The 14,674-nt window shown below is 43.3% G+C and overlaps 1 protein-coding gene across 6 annotated transcripts in view; it reads right to left on the bottom strand.

Moving 5' to 3' along the window:
- ehbp1 (EH domain binding protein 1) overlaps window positions 1–14,674 on the bottom strand; it is a 122,880-nt gene that overhangs the window by 25,861 nt on the left and 82,345 nt on the right. For 5 of the 6 annotated variants that reach the window (XM_053875732.1, XM_053875736.1, XM_053875737.1 and 2 more), the window contains 3 exons: window positions 13,092–13,230; window positions 11,754–11,854; window positions 8,175–8,298 (listed from right to left, as the gene is read on the bottom strand). In XM_053875732.1, the coding sequence (XP_053731707.1) occupies window positions 8,175–8,298; window positions 11,754–11,854; window positions 13,092–13,230 (364 nt within the window). The remainder of the gene's footprint in view (window positions 1–8,174; window positions 8,299–11,753; window positions 11,855–13,091; window positions 13,231–14,674) is intronic. The other variant, XM_053875733.1, reaches the window with a different exon arrangement.

The raw sequence follows: 14,674 nt of genomic DNA, 5'->3' as shown, positions 1-14,674 counted from the left end.
GACACAGTCTGGTGAGCTGTGCTGTAGCAATGCTGTACTCTATACAACACCAGTACTCCTCAATCCACTCAAAAATAAACAAATTAAACAACTAATGTGCAGTAGAACGCTTCAAGTCAGGGATAAAAAATGATGCAACCAGCTGAGAAGCATCTAATCTTCATACGACGGAGCTCAAGCGAATGTATAACCGCTTTTAATGTACGATTACATCACTTCAGGTTGCATGTGGCCAAAAATGTAAATGTGAACCAACGGTTTGTGTGTGCTGACGTGTTTGGCAGCAGTTGGGGCGGTTGCTACACAGGGTCTCGGACAGAGCGGCGGCTGATGAAAGCACTGGCGGGATGTTCCAATAAAGAACAGATTATCATAAGCGGCCATTGTCCAGCTCACAATTCTCTCAGCAACCCCCCTCCTCGCCCTCTTACACACCGCTTTGCTGAAAATGTTAATCGCCACTATTGCTGGCAGGCTGAACCCCTGTGAGCACAACTTTGGACCGAATCAGAGGAAGTTCCGAAAACCAGATCGCAAAGGGGGGAAATGGCGGAGTCGAGCAGATGGAGCGATAAACAAATGAAGGCGACGATAAGCAGATCACAAACAAATATAACCCACACGTCCCTGGGCCGTGACGAGAGGCTGCACCCCCTGCTCCTCTTTCCCTCCCGTTGACTCCGTCCACCCCGCTTGTTTTATCTGAAGATTCTCAGACAATGCCCAGAGGATCCCGTTCCCTAATCTTCCTAAAAATCCCCCTTTCATCCCCACTGTTAAAGAATGTATGAAAGCCTGACACCGAGCTGGAGAAAAGAATGGAGGAGAAAAAGAAGAGAAATAAATGCACATCTGGGAGAGAGGGGTGGTGTCAGTGAGCCGGACCGCAGAGAGCGCCGGACGGCCGCGATTGGCTGCAGGTCGACTAATTAAATTGTTTTGCTGCTCAAACATTCAAATGGCCGACAAGATTTAAGAACATGAGTTTCCCCCAGTCAGAGAAGGAGAGTGGGGGAGTTAATCTGGGTTCTGACCCAGATGAACCCCAGAGTCACACACGCACGCGTGCGTGCACACACATTTTCGCACGAAACAATAAAAACCCAAATCCTTTGTTTTGCTCCCTCAAAGGCAGGAGAAAGGCAATAGGTTTTAAAGGAGTGATCCCCGAGTTCCTTTTCTTCCCCACAGCGGCCAGCGTTCGCTGCTCAAGTGAATTCAAGATGACCACAAACACATTCCACTGCGCTGCGCACCACTGGGCGGAAAGTGAGTGCTCTTTTTTGTATCCTTGACAACAACAACAACAACAACAACAACAACAACAACACGGCGATGACCAAAGGCTTTTTCTGATGAACTTCTTCTAATCAAGACTGTGACTATGGAGAAACGGCAGCCATCTTGAAGAACTGGATAAGTTGACTTAGTTTGAGTTGAAGTTTTCTTCGAGATAGAAATGAATGCACCACAGTGAAATGAGTTGTCTCCTGGCTGGGTGCATTTATTTCGTGGATGCCCACCTGTCACAGGAGAATTTCCAGCAGTATCATTAAGATGCGACACCTGAAAAACAAAGTGATTAAACACCGCAAGCCTGCTCCTTAAATCGGTGGATAGAGGAGGGTATTATAGTCTGTGCCACTTTTCCTCCTCTCACTGCTGAAAGATTAGACTGGTTATCCCATTAAAGTTGGTAAAATGCCATTCTTGTGTCTTTAAGCTCTCGTATAGGAGGTCAAGATGAGTCTGCGTGCGCTTACAAGGCGGCCACGGATGTAATCTGCCCAAAGTTACAATAATTAATGTTAAGCTTCTTCAGCAATACGTTTGTGAAAGAACTGGCCCTGATAATATGCTTAAAGCTGCGCAGGGTGTTTGTGGTTTTGTGAGGAGACAAGGCAGAGCTGGGGTGTGCGTGTGTGTCGACGAGCCCCAATGCCGCTAAGCTTAAATCTCAAGTCAAACTATAAACTGATGGAGACAATACTGGATTAGGAAGGCGAGAACTTGTGAGAGGTGGCTCACATGACTCAATGGAAACATAAACCCAAATGCTATTGATCACTCGCTCATATTATACTACAAACACACTCGCACATGAATCACTCAGGTTATGGCCAGAGACAATCGGATTTTTATATTTGAAAATATAAGGACATGGGGGATAAGGGTTAATAAATAAAAAAATGTTTTAGTAATGAAAACAAGTGTGTTACTCTTTAATCCGCCTCTGATCTTCATTCACCAAAAAAAAAAAAAGATTTAGGGCTCATTGTTTGGCTGTCGCTAACATTTTAACACACAAAGGCATCTCATTTCTTTCACTTTTTAACAGGGAATGTGTCAGTGGTGTTAGGGTCAGTAGACGCTATAAGTATGGATGGTTGGACATTCCACTCACAGAACATGGAGCAGAAACATAAATAACTCACCTTCTTCTGTAGCTCATTAACGAAAACACTACAGAACCAATGTGTCCAACCTTCGACGTCTGGCGCTCATGAAACACTTTTGTCCATAATAGTGCACGAATTTAGAGAACTTCAAAAGCATGGCATGTAGCAAGGGAGGTGCAGAGTTGACGATACAAAGTTGTGCAGTGCTCATCTAGAAAATAGAAGGTGGTTGGGATTTGCCTTTTTGTACATTAGATGCATTCACCCCTTTCAATTACCTTTCGACAAAATCTCCACAAGTTTTAGACCACATTCAAACAGTCACTGTCAAACATCTCATCTTTCAGAGTGACGTGACGAGGTGGGACCTTAGTGTGAGAGGCCAGTTTTGATTTCGGCCTTCCTCAAATTTCAACCATCCGAATATGAATTCCTCATCCACTTTCAACACCACCTTTCTCAATGTAGCTAGCACATTTAGTAGTACAAGCATCAGTAAAATGAACAGGAAGCATGTTCTTCAAAGAGACAGACTTTAAATCATCACGTGAGGCATCATGTTGACACTGAAGCTGACAACATCAACATCTCTCAGTCCATTCAAACGTGCAGCTCAGGCCACTGCGTCCCCGCCTCAGATACCCAGGGAGATACGCTGCATGTATAAAGTACATTAAACTCTTGCTCGGTCCAGATTGGTGCCATTCTTCTCTCGTCTAGCTGCCGACATAAAAGGCAGATTAAAGGAGCACGCGCCATAAAAACGCAGTGTCAATCTTATCGGCTTTGAGTGCAATTTTTAAACATATGTTAATCTGGGCGAGCCAAAACTCATTCTCCCCTCTGTCTGCTTGTTTATCTCTTATCAAATGCACAGTAGGTGACGGGTAGCTTTGCGCTGACGCTAAGTGCCATTATTTGGATAATTGCGTCCATTGTTGCGGGTTATATAGCAACGTGAAATGAAAGGTGTGTGTGTAAATAAGTGCAGGGGGCAGGTACCGGGTGGCGCTCACAGATCCAAACAGGGCAGAGGATTTTCTGCAAAGGCTACATGATGCATTAGAATGTGTCTTCATATCTGGATGAAGACACCGTCTCGCCCAACAATGCCTCAGAAGAACAACGCGGGGGTCAGAAGCCTTTCATTCATGGACAAAAACGCACAGCTGATGAATGGACTTTAAACTCATAATTAGCATTCAGATCAAGTCTTTTGTTGCAGGTACTTCTCCATTATAACTGAAGAAAATGCTGACATTCACAGAGAGAAAAAAAGGTTTGACATGTTAAAGAGAAATATTATAATAAATAATTATGAATAAATAAAATGATCAGGTAAAATGACCAAATGCGAGCGGCGGTCTGGGTTACGTTACAACACCAGGCAAAATTGAAGCCAGTCCTTCCAATTTTTCAAATTAGATTTCGTGTCAGATCTGGTGTACGCTTGGCTTCACTGAGGGAATTCGTACGACCCAAAGTTAACCACAGGCACACTGAAAGTAGCTTTAGAGCCCTCTGTATTTTGTTTTGTTTGGTTGTTTTCAGTTGGAGAGGTAAATATAGCATGGACCTGTGGGTGCAACAGTATTGACAGGTGAAAGGTCAGGTCTCCGGCAATCAACTTGTGAACGTTAAGGGCGAAATGAGGAAGCAGAGCTTCACCAATCATTCAGGGTCTTTAAGTGGTAATGTTCTCTAGATTCTGCACATGTGCAGGACTGTGCTCCCATGGTGCCAGAATAACAAGTTCATTAGTCAAGGGGTGTGTGTGTGTGTGGTGGTGCTGGTGGTGGCGGGGGGCAGCGCGTCGCAGGAATTCAAATTCTCCCCCGACGTGGACCTGGCCTGTGATTGGCTGCCTCCGTCGGCACGGCGAGACTCATTAGAGCCCAGCAGTAATTAAGAGTTGTTAGAAAGTGAATTCTCCAACCGCAGATTAGAAAATTAAACTATTTACTGATTACATATTAATAGAAGACAACAATGGCGCTTGCCATAAGCTTGGAAAGCAACCAAGGAATAAATCTGTGTACTTAATTACCATAAACAATGGGGGCATAGAAATTGAGTTTTATGCACACTCCCTCCTGTAATGTGTCTGATATCAGAAGACACTTGACAATTCTTGTTCAATTATCTCTATTATTTAATGTGCTGTGAACTGCCTCTGAGTAAATAAATTAACCACCCCAATTACTTTGGATTCATCTGGGGAGAGCCTCGGCGTAATAGAAAATGCCACAGAAAGCTGCATTGTGCCCAAACCAGGGGAGAGATAGTGAGCCAGAGAGACATAGATGAAGGGGAGGAGGAGAGATGGGTGGATGAAAAAATGAGAACAAGGGTGAGGGAAAGGAAAGAGAAGAGATTCGTGGGGATAAAAGGAATAGAGAAAATAAATAGTGATGCAGAGAAGCAAAGAGGATTGAGAAAGATAAAAAGAAGACAAGAAAGAGAGTGAAAACACTGATTTAGAACGATCCAAAAAAGGATAACTTATGTGGGATAAGAGGATAACTTACTTATAAAGACGAGACTGGGCCTTGTAAAAGATGGTTTACCTACATTTGAAGGCAGAAACGACATATGCAGAGAAAGTGCCTGCAGATCGACGAGACATGTGATAGAAAAGAAAAGTCATATTGAAGAGCAGCGGAGCAGCGTGGATCTTCCCAGGCTTTCAGCTGGCGAAGCAGAGAGATTAAAAATCAGCCACGGGTCAGTCGTTCTGTCTGTTCGCATCTGCCCATCAGTCCTGCAGCAGGGTGCGCTATCACAGCCCCGCTGCACACCACGCTCACTCATCCAATGTCACCTGAAGATGTCGAATCATGTGATCGAGTGCGCCGTGATGAACACTCAACAGGCAGGAATTAATGCTACTATAGCCATGTCATTGCTGGCAATGCAGAGGAACCAGAGGAACAGCATCTTAACTCGAGCCCCTCATGCTTTTTACTCCATCCCATGACCGGTGTTTCGCTGAAATGCATTGGAAAAGCAGGCTTAACTAGTCTATTTCATCACATCCAAACACACATTGTGCGTGCATCTTAATTTTATCGTGATTGATAAGAGCAGAGTGAAAAACATTTTTTTTAATGCTTTTCCTTCTCTCCCTAAACAGATGAGTCCTTTTTAATTATGGTTTGTTGTCTTGTTAACCTTTGTCAATGTTTCCAAGTATTTTTGTCTTCTCATCAATGCTTATATGCTTCTGTAATTGGCCTTTGCAGTCATGGGCGGGGTTCATTTCTGTTGCTCAAAAAATGTTTTTCTAATTTGCCTGCAGTCGGCAGAGGTTCCCTCTTCTGCTATGTTTCACTTCATCAGACATTGGTTTAGTCTCCTAGTAGTGATTTCTCCTGTGTTTTGTTTCAGCGATTCTTTCTCTCTCAGCTTCGGAATCTGGACAAACAGGTCATTTGTGTTGACCTTGTGTATGATTGGTATGTGGTATGTACGCTGGCATGTACAATTAATGTACAGTAAAAAAACAAACAGCGAAGGCTATACTCTGTATCATACTCTTGTGTAATTTGTAATGACTCAATGCATCCTCCCACCATGACATCAAATACAAATCACCAGTCGGCAGTGAGAAATCAATCACTAAGTCATTTCAATACTGGATGGACAGCATTTCCTACTGTGGGTCAATAAGGTCTGAGCTCTAATTTTCAGTTTTCTCGCACAGCACTTTTACAAACACAGGAACTGGGAAGTGGGACTTTCCAGCTACACTTTCAGCGGCCGCTTCTATCACACATTTCTGGCCCACAGAAAAATATCTATCATCTATGACAACCTATGGAAAGGTGACCTCGGTTGCAGAGGTGATAAAGGTTACTTTACTGACCACCTGTCACGAGCAGGTCTTGCTCCACTGCCTCCAGATCGCGGCCTACAGCCACGATCCATAACCTATCGGATGGTTGGCTGGGATAAGTGCAGCAGAATTACAGATATGGGAACTGAAACTGGCTTGCTAAAGAAAACACAGTCAACTCTATTGGGCTCCAGAGTCAAGCCGTTTCTAATTAATATCCTGTTACTTTTGTCAGTGTCGTTTGTGTTGTGGTGATAGTTATTGCTGCACTTGTTGCAAAACAAAAAGAAACTAACTTTAGACTTCCACTTCCTATAAGAGAGGTGTAGGGGCTGAAAAGCCTGATCCCAGCTAGTTTGGGCAAAAGACAAGTGACATCCTGGACGGAATGACAACCAAACTCTCGGCACGTACGGTCTTCATTCGTCCACCATTAACACACAACCCGCGCATTTCCTTAGTGAAAAAGGAAAGGAGATAGACAAGAATGTCTAGATTCAAAGTGACGACCTCTTTGCTGCGAGGCTGCAGCACCGACCACCACGATAAACTAAAAACTCCATGACATTCCCCCCAATGTTTATCATTGCCTTCATGACATCCATCCACTTCCCGTTCATTTCTCCCCCCGCGAGAGTATCATGGATGTATATTTATATCCAACAATATAAAGAGAAATCTTTATGGCTGACGGTGTTGAAGTAAATAACTTGGCATCTTGCTGGCTAGCAGCTGCTTTATCACAGGGCGAGGGATGAGGAAAAGCAGCCCTTCAGATCGACACAATGGCGTGGGAGAGAGGGCACGGAGGTAGGGAGGAAGGCAAGAAGGAGTAAAGCGAACAACAGAGTGGAGATAGTCAAGATATCACAACCTAAATAGGATGGAGAAGGTGAGTGCAAATCCCCCCGCCCAGGTATCCCTTTCTAAAACTCTGCTATCCTTTCCGCCGTTGCCTTTTGGAGGATTTTAGGGTCTAAATCCACCGAGTAACGTAGCGATTTATCAAAAAGAGCATGAGAGCGGCTGCACTACAACACACGTGCTGCATTCAGACCATTTGCAAACTCCAAAATTCAACACCTCCTGAACCCTATCATTTTGGGGACGGTTTAATCACAAATGGGGCGCTTTTCTCCCGATTTCAGTTCGGGGCTTAACCCAGCCGAGGCCTGGCAGTTGGCACGGGACACTGTCTCATGTCTTAACAAGGCTTTACTCGCAGCCAAATCTCGCAAGAAAAAAAAACGCCCTGCCGAATCTTCTGTACGCCAAACCAGATTGTAACGTTTTAATGCGTGAGTGTGTAAGCATTTGTGTGTGTCTGTCTTGGATTTCTGAACTGTGTCAATGCTTGTGTTGTGTCGCATTTTTTTTTTTTTTTTTTTTTTACATTTTCCTGCCTCTCCCGCTCTCCTCCCATTTAACTCACCCCGTCTTTCCTTATAGAGCATATCAATGAAGGCCAGATATGTACTAGGGGAAGGAGGGTGTATGTGTGTAGCCGTGCATGGCTGAGCGCACTGTTCAATAGTGTGGAGGCTGGCTGGCTGGCTGGCTGGCAAGCGGCTACAGCGGAGTCTACGGCTGGGGCTCTACTATCGCACCCAGTTATCGTTTCCCCCATGAAGGGCTCCCTTATCACCCCAGCCCAGAGAGGTCTCCCTTCTTCTCCCATCCCCAAGACTCACTCCCCCCTCTACCCCTCTGCACCCACCCATCTCCTCCCAAACCCCCTCCATCCCCGCCTTTCATATCCACCCAGTGCTCTGTCGCGCAACATTCAACTGAGAGGAGGAGACGGGTGGGGTGGGGTGGGGGGCTTCAAAGATTCTCTCAAACAAACACACACACACGCACACAAACACGTGCCTGTGTATGTGTGCGCGTACGCTCAATTTGCCAAAACAGTTTTTCCAGTGTAATTGGGCTTGGGGTACCTGTGTCCATGAGATAGCGCAGCCTCTTCTCCACGCGCGCTGCTCGGGCGTCGATGTGCCTCTGCTCGCTCTCCAGCGCAGACAGCTCCCCAACCACATACTGACTGGTGTCTTTGAACGCCTTCTGTCATCCGGGAGAGAGGGAAAGAGAAAAAGAATGGTTACTAAAGAAAAAGAGGAGTAGCTCGATATCGCGTTGAACAGAGTTGGACGGCGAGATGGAGGGATGACGGTGGATGAGAAAGAACTGAGGGTTGAATGAAGCAAGAAGGTGAGGAAGAAAAGCTGAGAAATGACAAAAACAATCAATAAGAATTTATCAACGTGAGAATCTTGATGGTTTAGAGGTGAGCAGTGTTGCTCCACATGAATAAATACTTCAAACCCTGAATGTTCTCCCCATCTAAGGTCGCTCTACTCTAACAGATGTAGGGTACTGTCAATAGGCGATTATTAATCGGTCATATGATGTAAACAACAGTCTCTGTCTCTGGGTGCAATGCAGTGGACAGGAGACCAGACTTGACTTTTCAGTTTCACTCGTTAACACATGATACATAACAAACATCAAAAACGTGTCCTTTGACATGTTACATGACTATTTCATAACTATTATATCACACGGATTCTTAATTGATACACTGCTTAGAATTCTGTCAGCACTTCTTCATGAGCTGTGTGTGTACCAGTACTTTGGTGTACTTTTTGTGTAGTTGTGTGTACTTTTTGTGTGTGTAAATTATTTGTAATTATTTTCTTATTAGACGGGAAAAATCTGGTATCATATAGTGAAATGTAGAAAAAGGTGAACTGGAAAAAAAAGAAAAGCCAATGATCAAATATCTCACCTAAGACATATGATATTGTATTATGGGAGCACTGAATCCCATTTCCTTTGCTCAGACCAATTTCTTCAGACACAGAGAGGCCAGATTTTTCTACTGACCAAAATACACACAGTAAATGCAACTCTCTTAAAATAAAAATAAAAGTACATTTTAACATAGAATAATATCAAAATAACCTTATATGAAGCAAATTAGTGGGTTCAAAAAATAAATAATAAATGAAGCAGGTGACCAAATTTTTAACTCGTAACACAATTATGTTCAACTTAAAATGTTTAAAATGTAAATGAACAATTAACTAATAAACAACACAGAACAAAATATTTTGAAGATTAACATAGATTTGAGGTAATAAATGCATAATTTATTTCTTTATTTAGGTGTTCTAGAATTGAACTCAAACAAAATGCCCCTTGAAAAGGACACAAACCTGAGTCCCCCTGAGCTTCCTGATAACATCTCCACTCTGATTGTGATTTGTCTTCTTTAATAGACAAGTCCTCACACTGTGGAGTCCGAGCCAATTGATAGTATAACGTGACCACACCTACTCTGCTGCTATTGGTCAGGTGACCATGAGTATGCGGCTGAACAAGGGCTTCACCTCATCAAACCTGGTTGTAGAAGCTGGTTCATCAAAGCACACTGAGGTGCGAAGGTAACCTCGAACTTTCGAGCCTGATGTTGATCAGTCGGAAAAGTTGCTCCCCTCTGATCAACGTACCAGGAGTCTGAGAGTGTTTCCTTCTATTTTCTGTCAGTAGAATCAATCTTGGAACTGGAGAGAGAACTCCACAGTCATGGTGACCTCAATGTAAAAAATGTTAAGAATGGAGGCACCACTCAATATAAGAATGTGATCACCAAAGATGTGAGGAGTGAGGAGTGAGAATGATGACGACAGGACAAGGACACATGACTTGTGGCAACACCTGATGGGGAACGGCAGGAGACAAAAATGAAAAGTTGAAAAAGTCAGAGGCACAGCAGGGGCCTGTTGCACACCCCTAAACACTTGTCCTGCCTCAACATTTTTATTTACCAAATGGCAAAACTTGGTGAAAACATTTGTGACTGCATGTGTCCTGTTAATACGCTGTGATGAAAGCTTGTTAATGTTTACCGACTAAAGGATTGTATAGAAAGTTATTTACAGCAGTCATCATGGATCGCCTGAGCATGAAACAGACGTCTACAGAGGGAAACACACTCTTCACTTTACTCAAGTAACACATCAATTTTGAGTCATAATTGTTCTACAGCTCAGTATGACAACCCTGCCACACACACACACACACACACACACACACACACACACACACACACACACACACACACACACACACACACACACACACACACACACACACACACACACACACACACACACACACACACACACACACACACACACACACACACACACACACAATGCCGGCAACTCCTGACCCCCTCTCACCTTTTCTCCGTCCAGCTGCTTGCTATTCTCAGAAAAACCCTCTTCTCTATGTTCATTCAAATTTGCTCCTGCGGATGCATCTGAAAAAATATCTCCATTTTATTGCTGATGCTCTAGGTTTTTCTTAATGGGAAGAAGAACTAGCGTGTAGGAGAGAGAGAAACTTTTTTTCGCGTGCCGTCATTCTACCCAAGCCAGCATTTTTAGCCTGCGTGTGTGTGTGTGTGTCTGTGTGTGTGCCGGCTCCCAGTAGCCTCGTCTCCCTCCTCCTTGCGCGCTCTCGCTCTATCACCATATTTTTCCTTGGCAAATCAATTTTACACATGATCAGCCCACTCCCCTTGCCGCGCTCGGCCCAGCCGTAATTAAGAGGAGGGAAATTACCATATATATTATATTAATGCAAACATCATTCAGCAGGTAATTCTTGGCTGATCGGGATAATGGAAAGGTTGAACACCCATTAACCCTGGGGCCCCAGCAGCGGGAGGAGGAGGGCAAGTGTTTCCGTGTGTGTGTGTGTGTGTGTGTGTGTGTTTGAGCACAGGGGACTGAGGTGGAGGGTACAGGGTCGAGGATAGCAGAGGGCTGCCAGGATGAGAGAGATTCACTCTCCAGTGGCAAACACACTCAAAGAAGAGACACACACTTTGTTCAAACACAGGAAGACAGTGGGGATATTTGTGCACACTTGAGGACCTGCACTCATGCGCTCATGAACTAACTGTCGCAATGATGGAGGCAAACTGATGACTCGACAAGTTGTTTCTCAAGAGGAAAGTTGTGTGCCTGCATTTGTGTTTGCTTGTTCATTGACGTATTGAGAAGCTTCTAATTCCAGAAGTCCAAAATATTTAATCTGTTGTACTCTGGTGTGTACAACCACTGCCTAATATATTCTGTGGGAACACTACAAATGTGATCCCACAAACTCAAGCTGGAGGGTCTTCCACATTCCAGACGACTGGTGAGGGAACTAAGGTGAGGTGTAGCCTCTTGGCTCAGCTCTACTCTCTTAACAGGACTAGAAAATAAGCCTTAAATCTCCACAAGCAGCAGTGACTCACTCTGCATTCCATCAGCTTCCTTGCCAAGAGTCATGAGTCAGACTCATCTAATCGAATAGTGGCTGAGGCTCATTCCTGCTTATTCATATTTAGATGTGGATGGGAACTTAAGACAGGAGCAGTCACGTCTACATGAGCCGAGAAGAAGTGGACTGTGAGGACATTTCTACTGACTCTTTTCAGGAAGATATAAAAAGATACACACCTCCTCTTCAAACGTCCTCAGAATGTCGATCTCAGTAGGAGAGTCCCTCTCCTCCTCAGCTTTCTTCAGATCTTCTGGAACAGACTTCTGCCTTCTCACCTCTGAAGACAAGAGATAAACCACAAAAGTACATTGTTAATTTAAACACCGGTTTAAACTGGTAAATAACCCGAACCAACCTCAGAGTTCTCAGTATCAGAGGCAGATGGACACTCCACATTTAAGGCAACATGTATTTCCCCCTCACAAATCAGAATATGTATAACCAACCATGTATCAATCGAAGACAAATGTACGAAACCCAAAGTGAATACAACGTTGACGAACATACCTACAATAATATGCGCTGAAAATGCAGCAGAGAGTTGAAATGAATTAAAATATTCAGTTATAAAGTGAAAACCGAGGCACAATAACACAAAAGACTGCTTCTCTTGTATTCCTCACCAACACTTGTTAAAGGTGGACACCTACTGAGACCACAGACATTGTCACCTGCAGAATTAGAGTGACGGCAGGAGGGAAATTGTTATTATTATTATTATTATTTAGAATATTTGTTTTTTATACAATACTTTCAGTTTGTAGTCCATGTGATGTGTGTGTAATTCGTTGAAAATTCCATAGAGAGAACATTGAAAGAAAGAAAAGTGAGGCAGAAAAATAAAAATATAAATTAGGCTATTTTTTTAAATGGGGTGGACAAAAGAAATAAAAGAAAAGAAGATATCAAAAGACAACATTAAACACAAGGAAATAACTAATATATTTTAAAAAGCACAGATGTTTTACAACCTTCAGGACATAATACCATGTGAGGGTTTTTAAAAACATGACTGTTGCATGCTAAATATATCGGGGAAAAGGTTTATTGGATTTGAAGTGAAGTGTGTCTGATTAAACAATGACAATATAAGAGACATACAAGAGAGGTAAAGAGAACAAATGTGTACGTAAGAGAGTATGATAAATGTAATACAACAAAACCCCCTAATCATCAGTTTCTAAATGAACATCAACGCTGCAGACAGAGATGCAGACTGTGGCTCGGAGCCACACAATGACCAGCACTGTCCCTGTTAATTACTGGCAGGTGTGAATGGAATTAAAGTGTGCGTACGTTCTTAACAAACTCACTTTCTGTAAATACATTGTCATAGAATGAGTACATTTCGTATTATCGCTCTGTTTCTTTTCAACTGACCAGTTTAATTGACCATTGTCCAGAATGTCAGGTAAACGTGTGACTTTAATTACAGTACGCGTCCGTCCATGTTTACCCCGCCCTCAGTGCAAATACTGGGTGTTTGTTTGTGAGTTGCTGTACTGGACACCCACCTGGTCGACTCTCCACATATTGACTGAAGGACTTGAGCTGAGTCTTTCTGACGGCGGCGTCCTTGTTGAAGACCACAGGACTGCGTAACCTCTCTGTGGCTCTGCGTAATCGCTCGGCTCGTAACTCCTCCGCGTTGTTCTGTCAAAAACACAAAACACTAAACCTCCCATAAAACAGCACACCGACCTCCAAATATTGAGTCATTAATGATGTATTAATGGCTAATATTTTGAGGGCAATTATTTTAATCAACAAATTGTCTCGAAAACACGCAACCCAAATTTAAATAAGTTCATGATGACAGATTCCTTCCTGCTAATACACAATTTGATGTGTATTAAAATTCACACCTTCACAAAGCCACTTGTAATGCCAGGGTTTGTAGATGCAATTGTCAGAAAACAAATAATATTTAGTGGTTTCATTTCATCAGTAACATACCAGGGCATATACACAGACAGGGAACCGAGGATACAAAAAACAAGCACAATAATAACAATTAAAGTTAAATATTAACGCAGCAACTTACTCATTAATACTCATTAATACACTGTTTGTTTTTGCACCTCTGCCCTCAGTGGTGGCTGTTAAGGTGAGACAAGTAGTTTGCTGTCACTCAAATATTTAAATATAAATGCACTCAAACAATCAGCCAAAACTGAGAGAGAACCATTGTGGGAACCAGAACCTGTCCGACAGCACCAGCCCAAGAGGCAGGGAGACTGTTGAGTTGTTGACACCACAGTTGCGAGGTTTGACAACCCCAGGGCTCCGTTTCACACACGTGGTGCAACAATCCCGGCTCCTGCCTTCTGCTTTCTTCATGCCTTTGTTGTTCAGTCAAGATTTTTTATAATGTTACAGGCTGAGTTCTGATTGAACCCCCCACCCCGACAAAAAAAAAAAAAATTCAGTATAGCTTTTTTGGATAACAATGCCTTAGCATAGCAAGTGATCAATTCCTTTTGCTAACTTGTTTAATCACACGAAAACATCTACCAAGTAATCTATTGTAATACAAGGGCTCCAAGTTGTGTTAAAGTAGTGTTCTTGGAGTTAATTCATACGTAATGTAACATTAAACCTCATTAACCCCAAATTAGTCAGGATGAGGGGAGGGGAAGTGGGGCACAATGTTGGGTGTAAAGTGAATGGTGTCACGGAGGAGTTCGATTTCATCCGAGCGCTCAGTTTAACACCACACCAATAGGGTTAGGGTTAGACTTCTGATTTGTTTGTTTGTTTGTGGCCCAGCTAACATTCCCCGCCTCCCTCATGAGAGAAACAAAAAGGCAGCAATTAACTTGACTTTCAACAAAACCCAGAGCCAGAAAATATATTCAAATTATGCAGAAACGCTATTGTTTTCAAAGTGAGCATGTGTTAAAAAGCCGCACGCCTGCTTCTCCGACTATCAAAACGAACAGCGCGCAGAAATGCTTTATTACCGCGCCCCCAAATGTGCCAAGCCGAGTGGAAAAGAAAGCGACTCGGGGCGAGCTCGACGGTGGCGTTAATAAGACAGCTGAAACGTGTAATAAACTCCACAATTAGGGCAGACATGTTCCGCCGCTTGAAACGG

The sequence above is a fragment of the Synchiropus splendidus genome, chromosome 9 (genome assembly GCF_027744825.2).
Source record: "Synchiropus splendidus isolate RoL2022-P1 chromosome 9, RoL_Sspl_1.0, whole genome shotgun sequence".
NCBI lineage: Eukaryota > Metazoa > Chordata > Actinopteri > Syngnathiformes > Callionymidae > Synchiropus > Synchiropus splendidus.
The sequence above is the reverse complement of the archived record's forward strand: the minus strand, read 5'-3'. Positions and strand labels throughout refer to the sequence as shown.